The 24,686-nt window shown below is 46.0% G+C and overlaps 1 protein-coding gene across 2 annotated transcripts; it reads left to right on the top strand.

Moving 5' to 3' along the window:
- Positions 1-742: 742 nt before the first annotated feature.
- Positions 743-24,686, top strand: LOC121441340 (cAMP-dependent protein kinase catalytic subunit PRKX). Of its 2 annotated transcripts, none has more exons than XM_041642472.1 (9): positions 743-1,015; positions 9,510-9,678; positions 13,569-13,832; positions 18,358-18,477; positions 20,174-20,269; positions 22,433-22,490; positions 23,220-23,297; positions 23,660-23,809; positions 24,028-24,686. In XM_041642472.1, exons 1-8 carry the CDS (start codon positions 850-852, stop codon positions 23,783-23,785), a joined length of 1,077 nt encoding a protein of 358 aa, XP_041498406.1. In that variant the 5' UTR covers positions 743-849; the 3' UTR covers positions 23,786-23,809; positions 24,028-24,686. The 2 variants fall into 2 exon arrangements, with proteins under 2 accessions (XP_041498406.1, XP_041498405.1); XM_041642471.1 differs by having other exon boundaries at positions 24,025-24,686.

The following is a 24,686-nucleotide window of genomic DNA, read 5'->3' as shown; positions in this document are numbered from 1 at the left end:
CCAGGCTTTGCAGGTGGCTGCTGTGGTCTGAAAAGTACCGTGTTCTTAGCAATCCCGGCGAGCCCAATCGTGTATGATACCACTTAACAGGTCCCTGGAAACCCTGTCTACCCAGGAGTCCTCGGGCTCAGGATCAGCAGGTGTCGCGGGTCCACGGGGAGCAGGAACTTTCGGGGGGGGGCAGTGGGGGCTGCAAGACGCTTGCGGTGTTCGCCCGACAGCATCGTCGTCCTCGGGAAACTCCTGGAAGCCGTGCCCCACCTGGACTCCTCCCCTGGTGCCTCCACCTCTCCACCGCTTGGGCTCTGCCAGGAACATCCACGGATGTCAGCCGGAAGTTCCTGCGCATCTTCTCGTTTCCTGCCGGGGGGGGGGGGGGGGGGGGGGGGGGGGGGGGGGGCGGGGGGGGGGGGGCGGGGAGACGTGAGCCGGGACCCCCGAGCATCCCCCTCGTTCTATTTACTTTGGTACAGGCGCATCCCGTGGGCTCCGAAGGTAACAGGCAGGGCGGGGCTGCAACCCGGCTCCTCCCATCTCGGGGTAGGCGGAAGGGCGGAGCGCGAGGAAGACACCTCCCCAATCACGTCGTCCCGCCCCCCCCCCCCCCCCCCCCCCCCCGCCGGCGTAGACTGGTCCCCGCCCAGCCGGCTTCCGCCTGGAATGAAGAGCGTTGCCATTGGCGTTTGTCCCGCGGACCCCACGCGCGTCCCACCGGTTCCCGCCGCTCTGAGCCCCGCTGCGCGCGCTTCCATTGTCCTTACGGCTGTGGGAGCCGGGACGCGTGTGCGCTGCCTCTGCTGATGCCGAGGCTGCCTTTGCGCCCCCGTCTCACGGTGCGTCTCCCGCCCCATGGAGCCGCCCGCGGGGGCCGCGGCGACCGAAAAGGATCCTGCGCCCAAAGACGACCCCAAGGATGCCAAGGTCTCGGCGCCAGTTGGGGACCCCCCGACCAGGACGTCGCCTCCGCAGAAAGCTGGACACGCGCTACAAAACTGGGACACCGTGGCCACAGTGGGTGAGTGAGAACTCGCGTGTCGGGACGCAAGGGTCCCCTGCGACCCTGGGGCTTTTATCTCCCACACATTTCAGTACACGGTCTCCGGAAATGGGGCGGCCCTACGTCACAGAGCTTTAAGGAGGGTGACTTCACCTTGGGGACTCGGTGGCTCCCTGCTGGGGTGCCAGTCACCCCGGGGACACCACGCCCGGCCTCTCTGGCGCTTGCGCACCCGCTTGGGCCCTAGGGTGCCTCGGGGTCGAATCCAGCCTCCCTAGTGTGGACACCTGGTGGGGTTCACCTCCGGAGGACCCTTCAGGGACAGCTATGCCGATGTTTTCCCCGCATCCCCTGTGTGCCTGGGTCTAGGTTTTTCTTTAGTGGCTCCTAGTTTGGTCTCCCCGTGACCCTCCAGGTTACTCGAGAAGTCGGTGGCTTCCCTCACGGGCCGGGATGCTATGAGGGGGCTGGGATCACGCAAGGTATCGTGGGCAGCAGCTTCTCAAGTCTGTCTGGGGCATCTCGGAGACCTCGGTCGCTAGGACAGTTACGCCCAGTGTGTTGATTTTTAGGAAAGTGTTCCTGGAGGAGGGACGAAGGGCGGGATTGGCGTCCTCTGCTGGCACAGATGCTAGAGACTTCTTCGTGCACCCTGGTGTTAGAAGGGGTTCAGTGCCTAGGTTGAGGGAGTCAAGTCGGGGTTCCGCGCTAGGCTTGAAGGAGGATTAATACCTTCTGAGCCGGGCTGGAGAGATGGCTTGGTGGGTAAAGAAGTTTGTGACCCGAGTTTGATCAAGGTTCCAGCTTGGAGGAAACCGGCTTTTGATTGACTTTTGAAGGAAACGGAGCCCCTGTGAATGTCTTTTACTTATTATGATGTAGCCCTGGTTGACCTTACTGTCACTGTGTAGCTCAAGATGACCTTAAAGTGCACATTCCCCTGCCAATCCTTTCTAAGTGCTGAAATTGCGGCCCTACTCCACCGCAGATTGGTTATATAGTGCTGCGAACCGAGCCCCCGCCCTTGTTTTTGAGATATTGTTTGAACTGAAAGTCACTGCATAGCCCAAGCCCACTGGAGACTTCAGGCAATCCTCTTGTCTTAGCTTTCCCAGTGCTGGGACCATAGGGACTCACGGACACTCAACACTTCAACTGGTTCTCCACCCTTTTCTTTCTTTTTTGGAGACAAGGACTCTCTACATAGGCCTGGCTGTCCTGGAACTTACTCTGTGGACCAGGCTGGCTTTGAACCTAGAGATGATCCCACCTCCCAAGTGTTAGGATTAAATTCGTATACCACCACTCCTGGCTTCTTTGTTAATTTTTAAATTCACTTATTTACTGCTCCGCATATGGGCAGGGTGGGGGTCAGGGATCAATTTACAGACATCTGTTATTCTGCCCTCCACCAAGTTGGTCCAGGGTATTGAACTCAAATTCTTGGGTTTGGCAGCAAGCCTCTTCACCTACTAAGCCCTCTTTCAGGCCCACTGGGTCTCCCATTGGACCCCATTGGGCATCTTGGGAGCCTCCCTGGGCCGTGTCACATCCTGAATCCTACATCCTTTCTCTGTTGTGAGCTTGTTCCCTCCGAGTCTTCTAGAAGGACCTCGGTGTGTGCACATGTCAGCTTCCCCTCTCCCCAGTCAGCCTTTTATTTTATATACACACACTTAACTAAGCTACAAGAACTCTCATCATTGAGGACTCATATAAGTTTAGACTGTGACTATGACAAACATGGTGTTCTGGGGGTGTTTGAGACAGAGCTTTCATGTGTAGTCCTGCCTGTCCTGGTGCTTGTTGTGTAGACTAGACTGGCCTGGAGCTGCAGGTGCCTACAAGTACACACCACCCAAATCCACAGGGAGCCACCCCCACGCTCACAAGAGTACTCTAGAGCTCACCAGGCGACTCCTGCATCCCTAGTCAGTCCCCAGCACACGCCCTACTCTGCATTCTCCAGAAAATAAATATTGATGATATTGCCTCCTACCTCAAATTCATTTCATTCCAGGCTGAAGATGTGACTCCGTGAGTACAGTGCTTGTAGCTTAGGTGGAATAGTTCTTACAGCCCAATGGGAAGACTGCTTGTGGTTCTGCAGATAGGGTTTTGTGTGATTCAGTGGACAGTATTTATAGCTCCGTGGGTAGAGTAGCTCAGTTGATACAGTGCTTCCATTCAGTGGATAGAGTAGTATAGCTACGTGGGTGAGTGCTTGTGACTCAGTGGGTAGACTGCCTACTGCTCAGCGGGCAGAGTGCTTGCAGCTCAGTGGATCTCAGATCTAAATTTGCGTAACAGGCCCCCTCTGCTTGGCTGGACTTCTGCACTCATTTCCCTGGACTCGGGGGTGATGCCTTGTGTTCTGAGCTGTCACCTGTGCCTCAGTTTACTGTTCAGCACCTTCCTGGCTGGCTTTATGAAAGCCGGTGTTAAATCTGAAACTTGGTGTTAAATTCTCAGTACTGCTAGGGCAGGAGCTCTGTCTGGGTGGGAGTCTACTAAGATGTATGGTCACATGTCTAGCTGTCTTTCCGATCACCAACAGGCTAGCACCTTATTATACACTAGAGAGGAATTGTTGAGGGGGAGTAGGCACCTGGTCGTCCATAGTAACAATAATCCATATCTAGAGCCATCTAGAAGACACTTCAGGTAATTACGTTGAGGAGGGAGGTGTTTGGACACGGATGGGGACCCAGAGTGCTTAAAAAGGAAAAATATCATTCAGAAACTCATTCAGTCAATCACCAGTCAATACTGTCAGTCACAAGCATTCATGCCTGTGGATGAAATAAGAGCAGCTGTGTCATGCGCCTGTGTCCATTATGTTGTCCCCTCCACAAGCCCCAGCCTCACTGTCACTTGCCTGATTAGCACTAGAGGAGTAAGATGTGAGATTTGCATAACATTCATGGATATGTAAATATATACTTACCCACATTGTACCTCGAAGGCCTCCAGCTCCTTCTAGAGCAGTCCCATCCTAAACAGGAAAGGGAAGTCTCATCATAGATCTTTGCAAAGTTCCTAAAGACAGACACACTGCACAAAGCCCCTCGCCACAGCACCAAGTCCCTGAGCACCACCTTCTAATTCCTTGTGGTTTCTAGGGGTGGGGCTCATTGTCATTCAAGCCAAGCATCTGCCCCCGATGGAGAGTGAAGGATCATAGGGTAGAGGGATGTGTCTGGCTGAAGCACCCAGGAGCTGAACTGGATAGGAAGGGTCCTCCCTGGGGCCTGTGAGTGGTGGGGCTGATGCACTTACACCTTACACTCCTGTGTTTGTTGGGAGACCAACAGGTGAATCTACTCGCCCCATGCCATCTTAAACTCCACCAACCTGTGCCATTTTGGTTTAACCCTATGTGCATCATCTTGAACCCCGCCCACCTTCCGCCATCTTAAATCTCACCCAACCTCTACCATTTTGGCTTGACCCTATATGTGCCATCTTGGAGTCCACCAACCCTGTGCCATTTTGACTTGAACCTATGTGCGTCTTCATGAAAGCCACCCACCCTGTACTATCTTAACTGAACCTACCTTCATCATCTTGAATTCTACCTGGCCTGCTTCATCTTAAATAACCTACATGCACCATCTCGAATCCCACCTCTTGGCAGGCATTTTGAATTGTTCACTGACTTGATTTATTCTTTCAGATTTCTTTTCCTGACTGTTTACTCCTCAAAACTCTCCTAGGACTTAAGGTATCCTCAACCCTTAGCTGTGTGTTTGTCCATCTCCTCAGCCACTGGCATCCTTTCTCGAATCACCAAAGGTGACACTCTGTTGTCCCTCTCTCAGAGGCACTTGTCCTGTATCACTGTGAAGGTGGTTCTAGAGTGAGTTTCAGGATGTTTTTGTTTTAGGACTGGGGCCAGACTGGGATGCCACCCAGAAGGAGGAAAGCAAGAACCTGTCACAACGTCAGTCACACAGGCCCGTGCTTCTTGCTTCAGTCACCCCTAAGCCTGGGTGCTCTACGCTGAGTCTGACCACACTCTTAGGACAGTACCTTCATTATCTGGAGAAGTTGAGCTTACTGGGGCTTTCTCTGTATTCACTCAAATTTTCATTTTATTTTATCTTTGAAATACTGGGCATTGAATATAGAATCTCATTTACACTAAGACAATCCCCTCCTTCTCCCTCTTAAGTCTCCTCACTCCTCCCCCTTTGCTTCCTGAGTCTCCCCTTGTAGCTCAGTCTTTCCTGGAACTCACTGTATAGTCCAGGGTGTCCTCAAACCACTGTTAATCCTTCTGTCCCTACCTCAGAAGTGCTAGGATTAAAGCCTGCCTCACCAGGCCAAGTTTATGCAAAGCTGGGGATTGAGCCCAGGGCTTCATGTGTGCTACACCAAATATATTACTTTCAGTTTTATTTCCTGTCTGAAATAGCCATCAGGTCATCACACTTCCTTTATTTTAAAAAGATTTTCTCCTGAGGTTGAGGGTGTAACTCAGTTGATAAAGTGCTTTTAACTCTGTGGGAAGAGTACTTGTGGCTTAGTAGATTGGCTCTTCTTATGGAAGGCCATCAGTGCTAATGACACATTGATATACCCGACACTTGGCTCCTCCAGGAATATTCTGGGCTGTACTTCCAGTCCACTCTTCTGTTTATTTTCCTTTTGTGAGGCTAGGAATGGAATGTGGGGAAATTTTTTTATTATTATTTTTGAGGGATGGAACCTAGGACCTTGTGTATGCTAGGCAAGCACTCCCCTGAGTTACACACCCAGTCCAAGAAAAATCTTATTAGTGTTATTATCATCATCATTATTGTTATTGTGCTAGGTGCTGGGGATATGGCCAGGGGACTCATTTGTGCCAGGCACGTACTCCAGCACTGAGCTGCACCCCCATCCATACCGCCCAGCTCTTTGAACACATAATGTGCTATATTTGACCTGGGACAAGAATCACCATATTCCAATATGATGGCGAAAAGGGAAAGAACCTGCATGCCTCTACACAGCCTACTGGGATTGTCCCTACTTGCACCCCATTGGTTACTGATACCTGGTTCTGGGCATCTGGGCCACTTTCATGTAACATCTGTGTCCGCCACCCTGGGAGCCTATTACATAAAAATTCATCCCTCCCCCATGCCAGTCATACAGAGAATTACTTCTGGAAGTTTCCAGGTATCATCCATGGATGGGGCACTTGACTACCATTTGTAGAGTGTGCACAGGGTGTGGGCAGCATCTTCCTACTCTGAGGTAGTCATTTTTTTAATTGAGGAGGCCACTCATCCTTGTGGCATAGAGGGCAACCTCGAAGTGTGTAAAGACTATAAAATGGTGTACAATTAATTTGGGTGGTGATGTTTGTTACCTCACTGCCCCCGTGACCTGGGAGTCACTTTACAGGTCAAGGGACTGTGCTAGAGTGACTGGTGTTAATGACTGGGGCTTAAACATCGAAGATGGAGTGATTTTTTTTTTATCACATAGGGATGCTGGGGCATTCACTGGGATGGGCAGATAACAACATACATTTGAGTGATTGTGGGTATGCTGTAGTTTACAACCAAGGGATTAGGGGTGGAGGTTGTATAGGGGCAAACAACCGGATCCAGTGACAACACAATTCCTTCTACAGACTTTGAAAAATGGTGTGCAATGTGTATTAGCTAGCTTTCCATTGCTGTGGAAAAAAATCCTTGACATAATAAAATTATAAAGATGTGTTAGCGCCTGGTCTCAAATGTGTCTGTCTATAACTCCATTGCTTTGGACCTGTGGTGACCCAGAGCATCATGGGAGCATGTGGTAGAGCAGAGGTGCTCACTACATAGTGGTCAGGAAACAGAAGAGGAGACTGGAGTCCCAGTGCCCCATTCAATGACACGTCCCTGATGAGCTAAGTTTCTCCCACTAGGCAGTAAACAGCACCTTGCCCTGGGAGTTTCTGGTACTTTCTTGTTGTCTTTGTTCTGGCAGCTTCTGGCAGTTGGCGCTCTGTTGCACTGTGCTTTTCCACGGTGTTAGGTTTCTCAGCTGCTTTGCCTCTGCAGCTCCCCTGCTCTGTGTAATCAACACCACCAGCTGCCTCTGTACCCACAAGCCGCAGGCACAAGTGTGAAGGAAACAGGTCGGCAGCCATCTGACGCAGAAGCCATGCCGTGGACTGCACATCACAGTGCATCTGTCAGGTTCTGCTCACACAAAAGTGATGTGTCCCCCACCAATCAGAAACACTCACAGGGTTCTAGTGTCGCAGCACTTGCTTTTCTCATTGCTGCGACAAAATGCCTGATAATCAAAATTTAAGGGAGGAGGATTTATTGTGTCCCAGACTGGTGCCAGTCCATCATGGAGACAGGAATATAAATGTCAGGAGCAGAGAGAGGTGACCACTGGGACTCAGGTCTTTCTCCTCCTCCTTTAATCCGGGAACCCCAGCGAAGGAATGATAATGCCCACATTCAGGGTGGGATTTCCCACCTCAGTGACCCCCCCACTTCAGTGAGCCCCATATTCAGGATAGCCTGGGGCAGACCCTGCTGAGGTTATTCTAAGAACATTTGGAGCATGCTTACCCCAATCCTCTCTGGAAAAGTGTATGAAAATACTCCCACCCACTTTTCCCATCTGATCCACTCTAGGCCAGTCCTGACTTCAGGATCACTTTTGACTCTCTGTGCCCCCTCCAGTCCTGTGTGTTCTGTGACAGGTGTCTCCTGATTGGTTGGCATCCTTTTCTAAATAACAGAGCTACAGAGATCCATTTTATATCCTAATTAATTTATTTTAAGCTAAGATAGCAGAAGTCAAAAGAAGTGTTTTTGAGACTGGGCATGACAAAGCATGCCTTTTCCCCCTTTAATACAACTTTGGTGCTGAACATGGTTCTCTTGGTCATTGGGCTATTCAGCCCACGGTCTAACTGTGGGTGGGTGGGTGTCTTTCTTGGTCCTGTGCCTAGCTCTACCTTGCTGTGGGGAACATCCTGCATGTTTGCAGAGATTGGGATTTTATGAGGTTTGCTTTTTCTTTTCTTTCTTTTTTTTCTTTTATTTTGGAAGCAGGGGGTTGAGGACAGGGTTGGTTTCTGTAGCTATCCTGGATATTCTGGAGCTTTCTCTGTAGACCAGGCTGACCTTGGACTCACAGAGATCTGCCTAATTCTGCCTCTAAAGTGCTGGGATTAAAGGTGTGCACCAACACCATCCAGTGAGTTTTGCCTTTTCTTTACTACATTATAAGGGTAAGCACTGTATGTTGAAGTATCATAAGGCAGAAAGCAACTGTGTTTAATTAAAAGTTGAGATGGGGGCTGGGTATTGATGGTACACACCTTTAATCCCAGCGTTTGGGAGCCAGAGACAGGTGGATTTCTTGAGTTTGAGGCCAGCCTGGTCTACAGAGTGAGTTCCAGTACAGTCAGGGCTACACAAAGAAACCCTGTCTATAAAAAAATGCCAGGATGTGGGAGTGTGAGTGGGTAGTTAGATGGGTGAATGGATGAATAAATTGGGAGTGGGGGTGGATGGTTTAGTACATAGAGTGAAACAGAAAAGAAGGAGTGAGAGGAGAGAGAGGAAGAGATGGATATGGAGCTGGAAAAGGAAAGGAACAAAAGGGGCATAGCTAGAGATGAGGATGGAGAAAGATGAGGAAAGGAAGAATTAGGAGAGGGCAAATGCTGTTGGGAGAGGAAAAAATGAGGAGATAAAAGAGCAGAGGCAGCTGAGGGGTGGATGGAGGAAGAAAGTGCAGGAAGAGCAGAGAGATTCAAGAAGCGGAGCAGAAGCTCCAGGAAGAACTGGAGGAATGAGAGGAAACAAGGGAGGTGATAGAGGTGGAGGACCGAGGAAGAGGTGGTAAATAGAGAGAGCTAGGATTAAAATTACCCCACCAGGTCAGGTGGTGGTAGCACAGGCCTTTAATCCCAGCACTCGGGAGATAGAGGCAGGTGGATTTCTGTGAGTTTGAGGTCAGTTCTGCTCTACAGAGCTAGTTCCAAGACAGCCAAGGCTACACAAAGAAACTCTGTCTTGAGAAACAAAAAACGTACCCCACTAGGAGTTGCAGAGTCTAGCATCTGGGCTCTTCCCGTGACAGTGTTTAAATCATGGCCGACTTGAAATACAATCTCCAATACGTATAGCAGACAATTATTTTTTTAAGTTTTAGTCATTATTATTACTATATGTATGGTTGCATATTATAGCATCCTTGTGGACATCATAGGAAAGTTGTTGAGTGAGTTTAAACCACCCCCGCCCTGCCTTACATGGGTGTCTAGATTTGATCTCAGGTTATCAGGTTTGCAATGCAAGCCCTTTACCCTCAGAGCCATTTCCCTGGCTGCTTAATTGACAGTTGTGTATAAAAACATATGCATAAAGTCCTCAGTGCTCAAGTAAGTTTCTCTCCCTGTGTCCAGCTTTCAGGTCCCAGGTCAATATGGTGTTCATTTCTCAGATATGTATGCTTTTCCTGATTGAGGGGAGATTTGACTGGCTGCTTTGTTTTCTTTAAGGCACCGGAACATTCGGCCGCGTGAACTTGGTGAAGGAGAAGACAGGCAGGAGGTACTATGCCTTGAAGATTATGAGCATCCCGGATGTCATCCGCCTGAAGCAGGAGCAGCATGTGCAGAATGAGAAGGCAGTTCTGAAGGAAATCAACCATCCCTTCCTTGTTAAGCTGTGAGTTCCTGGCTCCTTCTTTCTAGCTCCCCACTTCTGCAAGGTTATTCTCTCAAGGGAGCATTATCGGGAAGGTGCTGGCTGTAGCTCAGTGAGTAGAATGCTTGCAGCTTACATGATAGAGAGCTTGTCGCTCAGTGGGTAGAGCACTTGTAGTCCAGTTGACTGATTGCATGTAACTCAGCAGGGAGAAAGTTTGTTGCCCAGAGGATAGAGTGCTTGCAGCCAGCTAATATAATGCTTGTAGCTCAGTGGGAAGAGTGCTTGCCCTCACCTAATAGAGTGCTTGTAGCTCAGAGGTATGAGGTAGGAGATGCTACCCGGGTTTTGTCTTGATTTCTTCTTAATTGTGCATGACTGTGCACATCCAAATCATACCCACAGAGGCCAGAACAGGGTGCTATATCCCCTTGGAACTGTAGTTTTGGGTAGTTGTGTACTGCCCAGCCAGGTGTTGGGATGCAAAGTTGCATCCTCCACAGGAGCAGCAAGTGTGCTTAACCTCTGATCCATCCCTCTAGTCTCAACCTATGAATTTTTATAACAACTCCTTTTGTGTGACCTGAATAGGCCTTGTGATGCTGATATCAATCTCTTCTTCAATATGATGCACCTGTAGAAGTCAAAGACCTGGATCTTTTATTACAGCATCTAGTCAAGATGACAGAGTAACCTAATTATTCATTCATAATTTTCATCTAAAACTCAACTGGTGATTTTTATCAATGTTAAAACCCTTTTTTGTATTTTAGAAATATATACACATTTATGTAAAATATATTATATATATATATGTGCACATATATATGTCTATATATATATGTGGAGATCAAAGGATAACATCTGCCATTGTTACTTAGTTCGCACTAAGAGTTTGAGACAAGGTCTCCTGCTGGAACTCAGCAAGTATGACTGTCCCGTGAGCCCAGGAGAGGGTAAATTACCCGGCATGACATCATTGAAATACCACCACATGATAGTCATGTTATTCTAGAGTGTTCCATCTTGTTAGAACATCATAGATGTACACTATAGTCAAAATTCATTAGAATAGCATAGAATTAGAGTATCAGAGTTTGGAGAGAGGACTCAGTGGTTAAAAGCATCTGCTTCTCTTGCAGAGGACCCCAGTTCAATTCCCAACCCTCACCTTGCAACACACAGTCCTCTATAATTCTAATTCCAGGAGATCCTATGCCCTCTGCTGGCCTCTGTGTCTGCTGTACTCTTATATGTACACACACACATATATATGTACACACTTAAACACACAGATATAAATAAAATACAGAGAAGTATTTTTTAAAAATGTAAAACACAAGGACCTTAAATTATACATGAACTTAAATATTAGCCAAAATGGGTTCCTCTTGGTGGAAACACCAACTAAGGCTCATCCCTCTGTATCTGTCCCAGTCCTTCTTATGAGGACTCAGTCCTGTTAAGTCAAATCTATCCCAGAGACATCATTCTACCTGTTTCCCCATAAAGACCCGGTTCCACACACAGTCCTGTCCCAAGGTCTTGGGTGTGCAGACTTTTAACACAGAAATTTTGGAAGGATGAATCCTGAGTGGTTAAGTCAGACTAGACATCTCCACCCACTCCTGTGTGACTACACATTCCTTATAGGAATCTTTTCTTGCTTTTATATATTTTGCATTCATAGGACTCAACAGGCAGGTTAAGAGCTAGGTTAAAGTTCACTTAGTGTTACAGGGACTTGGAGTACTTACAGCCTGGCAGAACATGCCGTGTATCTGCCCAGCTGTGGGAACACAACTTAGTCGGGCCTTTGAACTTTCAAGGATGATGTGCATGCTGCTGGAGATCTTCAGGGTCATCATCCTGCTTGCGTGTGTCAGCTGTGAACGTGGAGTAGTCTGTTTGTCTTGAACAGACATGGGATGCATAATGAGAATGGCTTCAAACAGCTGATAGGACTCTCAGTTTGTATTGCTGCAGGGATCTGGGCTTATTTGCAAATGGCTTTAGTAAGAGTTGGTATTAGACTTAGCCCACTGTGGGTGGCACCATTCCCAAAGTACAGGGAAAATGTCCTGTTTCAACTGCCAACTGACACAACCCAAAAAGGTCTCACTGAGGCATCTTCCACTTCAGATCAGCCTGTGGGCATGTCTGTGGGAGTGTTCTGATTGATGACTGATGTAGGGATCTGCCCACTGCAGGCGGCACCATCCCCAGGTAGGATGAGAGTGTGCTGTCACTTGACACAGAAAATTTGTGCTCTGATTGGAGACCATGATCTCTCTTCTTGTACAACCATTCCTTTTATGTCAGAGGGATATACACACAGAGATCTAACCAGGAATGAAGCCTTGAGTAGAGTAAATTTTTGGAGAGGTATGAACTATAATCTCTGAAAGGCCCAGTGTCTCCGGACACAATACAGCAGGTGTCTAGAGGAGCCTCCCATCCTAGGGGATTATAGTCAGAGAGTGATCTGTAGACATTGCTTTGTGCGCGTGGAAAGCAGTGATGTTTTTGGATGAAAACCTTGTGGTAGTTGGGAGAGTTACTTGGCGGGGGGAGGGGAAGAGAGAGAGGGATAGATAGATAGATAGATAGATAGATAGATAGATAGATATTAGTAGATAGATATTAGTAGATAGATATTAGTAGATAGATATTAGTAGATAGATATTAGTAGATAGATGATATAAATGATAGTTAAAGATAAATGATGGATGGATAATGGATAGATGATAGATGGTAGACAAGATAGATGGTTGGATGGATAGGTTAAATAGCTAGATAATAGATGATTGGTAAATAGAAGAAAGGTACATACATACATACATACACACACATGCATATGTTCATACATACATAATACATACATAGTTTTGGTTAAGATCAGGGTGTTGGTGAAGGTCCCACCTAGGGCAACACTGGCTTAGCACATACTCTGCCTGCGAACTTCACCCTCAGGTTGTCCTCACATAGCAACCTAAGACATCCTAACATCAACCTGCAGCCACAGTCCATCTAAGCACAACCTTACCATTAGGTGAACTGACATCGGGCATCTTAATCAAACATCCTCATTTCTTACTGGCCAGCTTTGACTCTGTTGCTATGATAAAACAGTGACGCAAAGGGACTGAGAGTCTCTAAGGGTTAACTTGGCTTTCACTTCTCTGTCACCATACCCCCCCCCCATCTTGGAGGTAAGGCAGAGCAAGCAGAAGCAGAAAGTTTTCATCCAGCACAAGAAGCCCTCTCCACAGTGGGCAAGTTCTCCCATGTCAGTCATCAACTCCCTGCAGATACCCACGGGCCAGTCTGATGTGGGAAATGTCTCACTAAGATCCTACCTAGGTTACTCCAGGCTGTGTCGAAGGTGACAGCACATCTTACTGCAGCTAGGGAATGGTGTCACCCACAGTGGGCATGATCTGCATTCATCAATCAATTGAATGAAGAACCTCCTCACAGACATGCCCACAGGCCAGTCTGATATAGAAAGTTCTTTGCTGTACCCTTGACAGTTAAAGCTAACCAGGGCACATACATATGTTTGCACCTTTTTGTGTATTTATCTTTATATCTGTATTTATACAACAGGCCAGTCTGATAAAGAAAGTTCTTTGCCGTACCGTTGACAGTTAAAGATAACCAGGGCACATACATATGTTTGCACCTTTTTGTGTATTTATCTTTATATCTGTATTTATACTTTGATATTTGTATATAGACACATGTTAGTGTCTGTATACACCAGTATATTAACGGGAACATCTACCTCTGTATATCCAGAGTCTGCACACATGTCTTGCCATCCGTATCTATCAATCACCAACATCCATCTGCATCTACATCTGAGCACCTACCTCAACACCCATCATGCACTCTGTTGCATCTTGCAGGTTCTGGACTGGCCATGACAACCGCTTCCTGTACATGCTGATGGAGTTCGTGCCTGGTGGTGAGCTGTTCACTTACCTGAGGAACCGTGGCCACTTCTCCTCAGTTGCAGCAATCTTCTACTCCACAGAGATCGTGTGTGCCATCGAGTACCTGCACTCCAAAGAGATCGTGTACAGGGACCTAAAGCCTGAAAATATCCTTCTAGATAGGGAAGGGCACATCAAACTCACTGACTTTGGCTTCTCGAAGAAGCTGGTGGATAGGTGAGTGGGAACAATCACAGGGTCATCGGAGGTTGATCGACAATTGAAGGTTTGATTTAGGTGGGTGAACAGACATAAGCAGAATGCACAGTAGGCTCTGGTGTGATGCACCCCTCCCTCCATCTATCTAATTGGGTATCCTATTATTTTCTTACTAATGTTGTTAAACACTCCTAAAAAAGTTTTTTAAGGAAGAATGGGCTTATATTAGTTGGTTCCTGGTTCCATCATGGGATCACGTGCCAATAGGACCATGTGTAGAGGGCAGCTGCTCACATTGCAGCCACATACAGGAAGAGAAAATAGGAAATAAGGCAGGGTTCTCAAACCCTGAGCTCACCCCCTGCTGGGCACCAAGTGTTAAAATACCTGAGTCTGTGGGAAGCAGTCCACACCCAGTGTACAACTTTGGGAGTGGTGGTGTCCAGGTTGTGAGCAAAGGAGAAAATCATTCTGTTATCAGAGTGGTTGAATTTTGTTCTGGAAAATTGTAATAATGTCCATGTGAGAATAACTTTGTATTTGAATATATGTGCATATGCAAATATATTTAAATACATATCTATATTACATGTACATTTGTGCAGTTTATATGTTTACATACATGTATGTATGCTTACAGATATACACATACATGTAGATTTTACACACACAAGCATATGTTCAGGGATACTATAGCTAGGTAACATGTTAGTTCCATTTTTGTTGTTGTTTTTCAAGAGTTTCTCTGTGTAACAGCTCTGGCTGTCCTGGAACATTGTTGACCAGGCTGGCCTTGAGCTCTCAGAGATCCGCCTGCCTCTGCCTCCCAAGTGCTGAGATTAAAGGCGTGCGCCAGCACCGCTAGAGGGCAGTTTGATTTTTAATGTATTTTTTTGCCTCAAGATGTATTGTATGTGTGTGAGTGAGTGTGTGTGTGCATGCACGTGCACATACATGCACATGCGTTACCCACAGAGATCATAAGAGAGCATTGGATCCCCTAGAACTGGAGTTACAAGTGAATGCCTGCAGTCATGTGGGTCCTGGGTACTGAACCCAGGTTCTCTGCAAGAGCAGCCAGCCCTCTTAAGGCTGAGCCACCTCTCCAGCCTCCATCTTAGTGTTTTCTATTTATAGAACTCTTTCCTTAGGGTCCTCTGCTCAGGGCTAAGGGAGCCCCTCGTAGGTAATGAAGAAGATGGTGTCACATTCCTGTTAAGCCATAGGGTGGGGGTGGGGGTGGGGGGAGAAGGCTTCACATTGAGGAAATCAGGCACTTTGCAGCCTCAGCAGGGTATCTCTGTGCTGGGGACAGATTCTCTGTGGTCCCAATACTAGCAGAGTATGCTAAATACCCTTGACCAACCAGACAACCATTGGGGTATTTTTGCAAAAAAAAAAAAAAAAAAAAAAAAAACGGATTGCCTGTAGAGAGTTTCAAGGCTGTAGAAAGAAGTCAGGCCCAAGGCTGTAGAAATTTCCACCTAAGGCATGCAAACCTCCAGCCTGGGGCAGACACAGAAAGACTCAGCTTTCAGCCCGGTAAGTGGAGCTCTCTCAGGTCCAGTTACCTGTGGCCTCCTCAGCTACTGTGCTCTATCTACCCTGATCTTGTTCTAACTGAGTCAGGCTACAAGGATCGAAATCTGAGTTAATGAGCCCAGAAGCACACAGGAGCCAGTGACTGACTGGCTCCTAGTGTATTCCATCGGGATGGGGTATGAGGCAAAGGGTGTGTGTGCACCCCAAACTGGATGAGCTTGAACTCCTGATCCTTGTGCCTTAACCTCCCGAGTGCTTAGATGACAGGTGCGCATCTCATGTCCTGTTTCCACTGGGACTAGAACCTGGGCCCTGTGTCTGCTAGGCAAGCGCTCTATCTATTCAGCTACACGCTTCCCACCCACAAAGCTGTCGGCACTCTACTCAATGACCTATAGTTCCATCCCTGCACAATCCCTTGCACCAGGTCCGGATCCATTATTTACAGATTCTGGGCCTGAGTCCCTTCTGTACATTTCACTTGCAGGACTTTTCTCCCCATCTATTCCCTGCTCTGTCTGGTTCACTGCACAGAGGTTTTTCGTGTTGTGCCCTCCCACTGCCAACCTTCCTGAGCCACTAGAGTCCTTTTCGGAAAGTCCTTGTGCTGTGACTTGTCAAGTCCCCTGCAACTGGAGTTACAGGTGGTTGTACCACCACCACGTCGATGCTGGGGATCACAAGAACAAATACTCTTATTCACTGAGCCATCTCTCAAGCCCTCTCCCCCGCCCCTTTTTTTGGTTTTTCTAGACAGGGTTTCTCTGTAACTTTTGGAGCCTGCCCTGGAACTTGTTCTGTAGACCAGCTTGGCCTCAAACAGAGATCCGCCTGCCTCTGTCTCCTGAGTGCTGGGATTAAAAGTGTACACCACCACTGCCTAGCTCAAGCCCACTTTTTAAAAAATAATTTATTACATTTATTTATTTTGGATGGGGAAATGTGCCGTGGTGCATAGGTCAGAGGGACAGCTTGCAAGAGTTAGTGCCCTCCCGTCTCCATGTGGGTCCCAGGAATTGAACTACGGTTCTCAGGCTTGACACAGTGATTTGACCCAGTGAGCATCTGCCTAGGGTTTCAAGCATGCTATGCCAATGCTCTGTCCACTTTGCCATGGCCCCAGCTTCAGGACATTTTCATCATGTGTAAACATGAACCTCTCCACACACCCTTCATTCGCCCCTCACAGCCCATTGGAATACATCATATCGCTCTACATCTTCCTGGCCCACACACTTCATACACACACAACATCATTGCAATATTTTTTTCCTTTTCATGTCCAACTTATGCAATGGCCTCTTTATCTATGTAGTGCCGCCCTCCAACCTATCATCCTTTTCATTGCTGAATAATATTTCATTTTAGAGTTTGACCACGTGGCTTTATTAAACATTATATAGCTTAATTTCTTTTTTTAGTTGAATCTTTCTTTTGAAGAAAGAAACAATCAATTTTCTTATATGTTCTACAGTTTGCAGATGTCAGCAGCTGTTTTCCACACCAATTGGCTGTTTTTAAATATAAATTAAGGCTGGGTATGGTGGCACACACCTTTGATCCCAGCGCTCAACAGGCAGAAGCAGGAGGATCTCTGTGAGTATGAGGCTGGCCTGATCTACACAAGTGAGTTCCAAGATAGCCAGCTCTGTTACATAGAGAAATGTTTTCTCAAAATAAACAAAAACTCAGAAGTCCTGATGCTCCTGCCTCCGCCTCCACATCTCTTTATGCCATGCTGGAAATTGAACCCAGAGCCTACTGCACGCCAGGCATGTGCTCTGCCAACTGAGCCACATTCCTAGCCCCATCACTAATTTTTTTAAAAGAATGTGTAGGTTGAACCTAATGTCTTTATTTTTTTATATTTTTTTAATTATCATGTGCAGTATTCTGCCTGTATTAACCCCTCACACCAGAAAAGGGCACCAGATCTCATTACAGATGGTTGTGAGCCACCATGTGATTGTTGGGAATTGAACTCAGGTTCTCTGGAAGAGCAGCCAGTGCTCTTAACCTCTGAGCCTTCTCTCCAGCCCCATCGCTAATGTTAAAGATGATTAATACTGATTATTGATTCTGCATATTGATTTGCCCATCATCCCCCACCCTCTCCTTCCCTAGTATGCTTTCCACTACCTTCAGTTTTGTTTGTTTGTTTAATTATGTGTATCTGTGTGTATGTTCATGTGAGTACAGTACTAGCAGGGGCCAGAAAATGATCATGAGTCCATTAATCAAATTATGTGTAAGTTAATGCAAGGAAGACATTCAGCGAAGAACATGTCACTACAGGGTCAGTTTATGTTATCACCATAGATGAGGCAGCTGGGTGTGGTAGTCCATGCCAACCATGGGAGTAGGCAAGTTTGAGGCCGACCAGGACTACAAACTAGGAAAAGAGCTTAGATTCAGGAGTGTTTATATTATCCTCATCGTCATTATTATTGTGTGCATGCTGAATGTTTGAGCACATATTTGTCACAATGCAGGTGTGGAAATCATGGGACAGCCTTTTACAGTTCGTTCTCTCCTTCTGTTTCTTATGTGGATTGATCTTAGGCTTGTGTGACTTTACCAGCTGAATACCCAAAGTTTGGATTTCCTTGGCTTTATGGAACAGGTTCGTCTACCTAGGCCAACATGCCAGTCTGATGTAGAAAATCCTTTACTGAAACCCTTCCCAGGGGATTCTGGGTTATGTCAGTTGACAGTTAAGTTCACACAGCATCCCAGTGTAGAAAATGGGTCTGCCCACAGTGAATATGGCTTGTGCCTCAAATACTTTCACATCATGAAATCTTAGACTTGTCACATCAGTGGGTGTTCAGAAAGGTTTAGATTTGGGAGCATCTTGGATTTTTTCAGGTAGGAATATTCAATTTATGTGGCCACCCATCAGTTTTCTTCATGGTGACCATACTTGCAACTTGGTCTTCATCAACCCTATGTTATGGCATCTTCCAAATTTCATGGATACTGCTTCTGTCATCCCCCATAGGACATGGACCCTCTGTGGAACACCGGAATACCTTGCCCCAGAAGTCATTCAGAGCAAAGGCCATGGGAGAGCCGTGGACTGGTGGGCACTGGGCATCCTTATATTCGAGATGCTGTCTGGGTGAGTGACCCTCCTGAATGCAACCGGACACACACGGTATCTTCTTCACACCCCACACAGTACCTTGAATCTCCTTTCTGACACTTGGCACATGGACGTACTCACTGCACTATCAAGATTTGGAGGGTATTTATTTTTCTATAAACCCAGTATTTAGTTTCCTTAAACGAGAATTTAAATTTTCAAAGACATTCATAGTTGCCTATGTGTAACATCCATCTTATTTGTGGGATGACACATGAGGCTGAGCAGTACCCACGGGGAACAAATGACACCAGTCAAACAGTGTAGTAGTGATAGAAGAGCAGATGAGGAAGGCAATGCTGTGCTGTTTCTTCACCACCCTAAATTTCCTTTCTTGGCAATGCATAGAATGTGGGAGTTATGGGCTTTGTTTGTCTCCCACTTGCCTGGAAGGTTGGTCATTCCTGAGGGTCACTATTATCTGTCAAGTCTAGTATACACTTGAGAAAATTGTATAAACATAGAAAATGAGATGTCCCCAGATCTAGGTGTAGCTGGAAGAATTGGAGGCCAATACCCTGACAGTGTTCACCTGTGTAGACCTAGAGTCACTGGCTCCTGCTGGGGAAGTGACAGTTGTCTCAGCCCCACGGGTTTTTCTCTGGTGCCTAGATAAAAGAAAGTTCATCCTTTGTGGATCAAACCAAGTATTAAAAAAAAACAGCTTGCAGGAGGATTTTACTAAAATAGTATGAGATTTGTCAAGAAGGAGCATCCACCTACCCACCCACCCATATATACATACATATACTCATCTAACCATCTATTCATACATCAGCCCACCAATCCATTCATCTGTCCATCCATCCATATACTCACTTATCCACACACTTACCCATCCATCCATCCACCCACCAGTCATCCATCCCCCAACTCATCCATCTACTCACCCACCCACTCATCTACCGCATCCATCCACTCTTCCAGCTCCTGGAGGCTCCTGGTATGCTTGGCTTTTGTGGCCTCTTCAATCCCATCTTCACATGGCTTCTCCTATGGCTCTGTATTTGTTCTGTCTTAAGGTTACTGTTACTACATCTACAGTCATCCTTACTCAGGATGAACTCATCTCAAAATCTGTCACTCATTCTCTAGGTAAAGACCCTATGTGCAAATGGGTCCCAGTGATGTTTTCTGGAAAATTTGTACATATTGTCTGTGTGTGTGTGTACAATACATGAAATATAATTTCTTTGAAATATCTACAAAATGTATAATATATAACATAACTCATAAGATACACACATATGCACACACACACATACACACAAACAAGGAAATGCTTTAAAATCAATATAAAATTTTTTTCATGTCGTACTGATTATGAAGAAAAGCCTGGGGTCCCAATATCTTTTTAAAGGGCACATCTCCAATACTTTCTGCTACTAAGCCCCACCTCTCAAAGGTTTATAATGGTCAGTTCCACCCCCTGCTGGGGATGAAGTCATCAACAGAGGCCCTCTATGCTTTCCCTGTCTTCCTGTGGCTACACTGCCTCCTGAGAGCATCTGCTTGCCATCTGTCTTCACATGGCCATGTTGCCAGTTTGTCAAGCAGTGGAGCCATCTGACACAAATTATTTTTTGCCTCCATTAAGCAAAAATAACTGGCACAAAGTAGACATAATTCTGTGTTTAATTCTGCTAAAAATACACACTTCTCTCTGCAACAGGTTTCCCCCATTTTTTGATGACAACCCATTTGGGATTTACCAGAAAATCCTTGCGTGCAAAATAGATTTCCCCAGACACTTGGATTTCACCTCTAAGTAAGTGCACTTGCGGACTTCCTGCCCTGTCCCTGTGTTTATTTTCAGCGCTTTGTGAAATAATACTGAAAGCACACACTCCTGGCAAATTCTCTGATTCATTACATATGCCAACCACTTTTCCCACCAGGAAGGGAAAGCTTTTCATTTTACTGAAATATAATATTTGAAAGACCTGTTATATATCTCATTCCTTTTGAGATAGAATGTGTTGAAATTAATGCAGATTTGGAGCCAATTGTATAAGTGATCACTCTGTCCATCAATCCATCCATCCATCCATCTATCCATCCATCTAATTTATTAGTTATTAATTTATAGTTGAGTGAGGGTCCTATTTTGTAGCCCTAGCTGTCCTGGTACTGCTGTGTAGATGAGGCTAGCCTTGCTTGAACTCATAGATATTATCCCCCTGAGTTCTGAAATGAAAAATGTACAACACTGTGCCAGGCCTATTTATTAACTTTTTAACTTTAAGTTTTTAAACTCTTTTTTGAACCACTAAGAAAAGAGGGGCTTAGTGGGAAGAAGTTAGGTTATTGGAGATAGGCCCTTGAAGGAGATGCTGGGGTCCTAGGCTTTTCTTCATGATCACTTCAATGTGTAAATATGGTATTTTTATTAATGTTTTGACAATTTCATACACATGTATGGTATATTTTGCTGAGATTGGTTTATTAGTTGAGCTAGAAAGGCAAACCTCTGTGGCTCCACAAGTGTTCTTTTTTTTCTGTCTTTTTCTCTTTATAAAATTGCATTCATCATAAAGAATTATTATATACAAGGTCAACATGTTGCTTAAAAAACATTTGCTCAGTATTCATACTGACCATGCATTTCATGAAGACTATGGTAAAATTAGTGGAAAAGAAAAAACAAGGGTTAAAAAATATATAAATACCTTTAACTTTCTTTGATTTGAGTGTGGTTAAATTTGAGCATTTTCTAACCAGAATGAGCCTTCATCTCCAATCGTTTATTTTTTTCATTTAGTTAATTAGGAAGAAGGGTCCACATAGTTCAGAACTTCTGATCCTCCTCTTTTAGCCTCCCAAAGGCAGGGTGACAGACAGATCTGTGCTACCTGTATCCAGACTATGTAATACAGCAGATGGAACCCAGGGCCGGGTGAGCACTGTACTCACTGAGTAGAAGCAATCAACCAACTGAGAAATAAGCATTCTGCCCACTGAGCGACAAACCCTCATCCAATTTAACTGCAAGCTCTCCGCCCGCTGTGTTACAGCCACCCTTTCCACTGAACTACAGTTCCTCTTGGATATTATTATGGGTGCTATGGATTGCAGGATATTTGTGTGCACGTGTATGTGTGTGCGCGCACACACACACACACACACACAGAGCATCCCATCTCCACCCTGCCTTAATTTCTCCAAGTCTTTGATTTACTGCACCTCACTGTCCTTTGCATTCTCTGTCTTTTATCCACAATAAAGACACAGCAGAGTGGCTGGTGTTTGGGATTTTATTCAGCAGGTGTGCTGGGGCTGCAAACTCGGTCTCCCTAGACAGACCTGCATAAACGAACACAGGTGTGGTCCTGCAAAGCCGCCTTGTCAGTTATACAGGAGGAAACAATGCTGGGATAGATAAGTGCTAAAGGGTTGCGGGCAAATTCCCTGGATGGAGGGCTTGTGGCTTAGTGGGCGGAGTGCTTGTAGTTCAGAGTACTTATCGGCAGAATTGGCTGGGTGCTGGTTGTTCAGTGGGGAGAGTGCTTATACTTCAATCAGTAGAGATTTTGTACCAATTTTCTACCATTTGAGTACTTGGTAGTTGAACACTGCATAGAGTACTTGTAGCCCAGTAGACAGAGTGCTTGTGGCTCAGTGGGGAGAGTGCCTTTCTCTCAGTGAGTTGTGCTGGTGCCTCTCTTGGCATGCCCCGAGACCTGGGCTTCATCCCTCACTGTGTAAATGGTACTACACACGTCTGTAGCCCTGGCTTGTAATAGGCAGAAGCCAGAGGTCAGGGGTTGAAGGTCAGTGTTAGGAGTGGGAGCCCAGGAAGCAAGCAGCCTACCCACCCTGCCCCCTGCAAATGCTTTCCCTATGGACACACTGTGCGAGTGCAGGTGAGGTTGGTGCCTGTGTTGTTTCTGGCATTTTCCATATCTAAGTGGTGTCTGCTCTGTTCATGCAGAGACCTGATCAAGAAGTTGCTGGTGGTAGATAGGACCCGGCGCCTGGGCAGCATGAAGGTGAGTCATGCCAGGGTGTTCCAGTTTGCACACTGATAGTAACATCATCAGGGTGTTCCAGACCATGCTCAGTGTTCGTTATTTTTGTGGTTTGTTTGTTTTTATTAATTCTGTGTATATACTACCTGGGTATATCACCAGCCACAGTGGGCAGAACACACCGGTTTCCCTGCTGCTGCAGTAATAGGTTGTCCACCACCATGTGGGTGCTGCAAACCAAACCTGGGTTCTGTACAAGAGTAGCCATCTCTCCGACCCATTTTTGCTGTTTCCATGTAGCCCAAGCTAGGCGTAAACTATGTAGCTGAGAATCACCTTGAACTTGTGACCACCCACCTCTACCTCCCAGAGCAGGCATGACAGACTTGCAACACTCCTCATGGTTGACTTATTATTCTTTGTTAGAGTTTTATTATTATTTATTTGCTTGTTTTTTCTTATTTGTTTGTTTGTTTGTTTTTGAGGTGGGGTTTCCCCAAGTAGTCTGGCTGCCCTGGAACTCTCTATGTAGACTAGACTGACCTCAAATTTTACAGGAATCCACCTGCCTTCCTTCCCAGAGTGCTGGAATTAAAGGCATATGCCACCACATCTGGCCACTTATTTTTTTAATCTGCTTTATTGGAGAGAGACTTTACAAATACTACCACATACACACACACACACACACACACACACACACACACACAGTTTTTCTAAAGCTTTTTACTGTATATGTTTATTCTCAAGAACGGGGTAGAAGACATCAAGCGGCACCGATGGTTCCGGGGTGTGGAGTGGGAGTCAGTGCCACAGAAGAAACTCAAGGTAGGACTATCATACACCCTTAAACTAAATGAACCCCTCCATATCCTAGCCTAACCATCCACCAAGCTCCCACTGCTGTGTCTCAGTCTTAAAAATTAATTTGGCAGAGATTTATTTAGTGATTGTCTCCATGTATGTGTATTAGTTTATGTACACCATGTGACTGCAATTCCCGGGTGGCTTCAGCCCCTCCTTGTAAAATTTACATTCTGAGTGACAGGCAGTGCATGGCCCCACTCAGCTGCCTCGTGTTACCATTCCCTGTGAGCCATGCAAACATTACTGTCAGTCAACAAAAGTATTCGACTTCCTCACATTTCTGCATAATGGTGCTTCCCTTATTTATTTTGTGTGACCCTTAGCCACCCATTGTACCCAAGTTATCGGGTGATGGCGACACCTCCAACTTTGAGACTTATCCAGAGAGTGAGTGGGACAAGACCCCACCTGTGTCTGACAAAGAACTGGAAACGTTCAAAAATTTCTGAGGAACGGGAACCCACATCTGCAAGGTGAAACTTTTGTATTTCTGAATTTTAAGGTAGGATGTCATATAGCCAAGGATAGCCTTGAACTTAGCATGTGGTCGAAGAAAATAACACTCTGTGCAGCTGAGGATGGGGAGTTAGCCAGTCTGCAGGATTTCTTAAAATGATTGACAGGTCAGTTACTAGTAGATATTGCCAATCCCTTAACTGCCCCCCCCGCTTTCTTTTTTCTTTGCTAGAAGCATGAAGAATTCCACGCAGTGCCGAGGACCAGAACCATTTTTGTTGCTTGACTTTATTTTCTTTCCTGAAAAACTAGAAGGATTCGGTATATGTATCCACTACCCATTCAAGGCTAACGGGATCATTGCCCTCGGGACCCAGCCTCATTTCAAAACTAGAAACCTGCCCGTTGGGAAGTTTGTAAAACCTGTTAAATTGTAGATTTTTTTCCCTTCTTTGTGAGTCTTGTGTTTGTGCTGTGTAGTTATTGTTGTTGTTTCGCTACTGAATTTTGTAAGTTTGAATTTGACCCATTTAATTCTAGCTGTCACTGTGTATGTGCACAGACAATGTGCAAAACTGATACTTTGATATGCCTGGGACATGTTTATTTTCCCAAGTTTTCTGAAAAATCTGTCACCCTGCAGGCAAAAAAAGGGGGGGGTGAGATATATGCATTTTTAAAATGCTTTTCTATGCATTTTGCAGTCATTTGTGTGCATTGTTTGTTAGGTTTCTCTCTGGTCACTATAAACTTGGAAGGCAGGAAGCCACATGCCCTGCAGACCCTCTTTCAAATATGGCACAAACAGGTGACTTTCTGCAATCTTCCAGTTTACACGTTTCCAGTAAAATATCCTTTCCTAAAATTAAGCCAGAACTTTGTATAATGCATTAA

This window comes from Microtus oregoni, unplaced genomic scaffold, assembly GCF_018167655.1.
Source record: "Microtus oregoni isolate MIOR12 unplaced genomic scaffold, Mior012 000074F_ref0000038, whole genome shotgun sequence".
Classification (NCBI taxonomy): domain Eukaryota; kingdom Metazoa; phylum Chordata; class Mammalia; order Rodentia; family Cricetidae; genus Microtus; species Microtus oregoni.
This window is presented reverse-complemented; position numbering and strand designations above follow the sequence as displayed.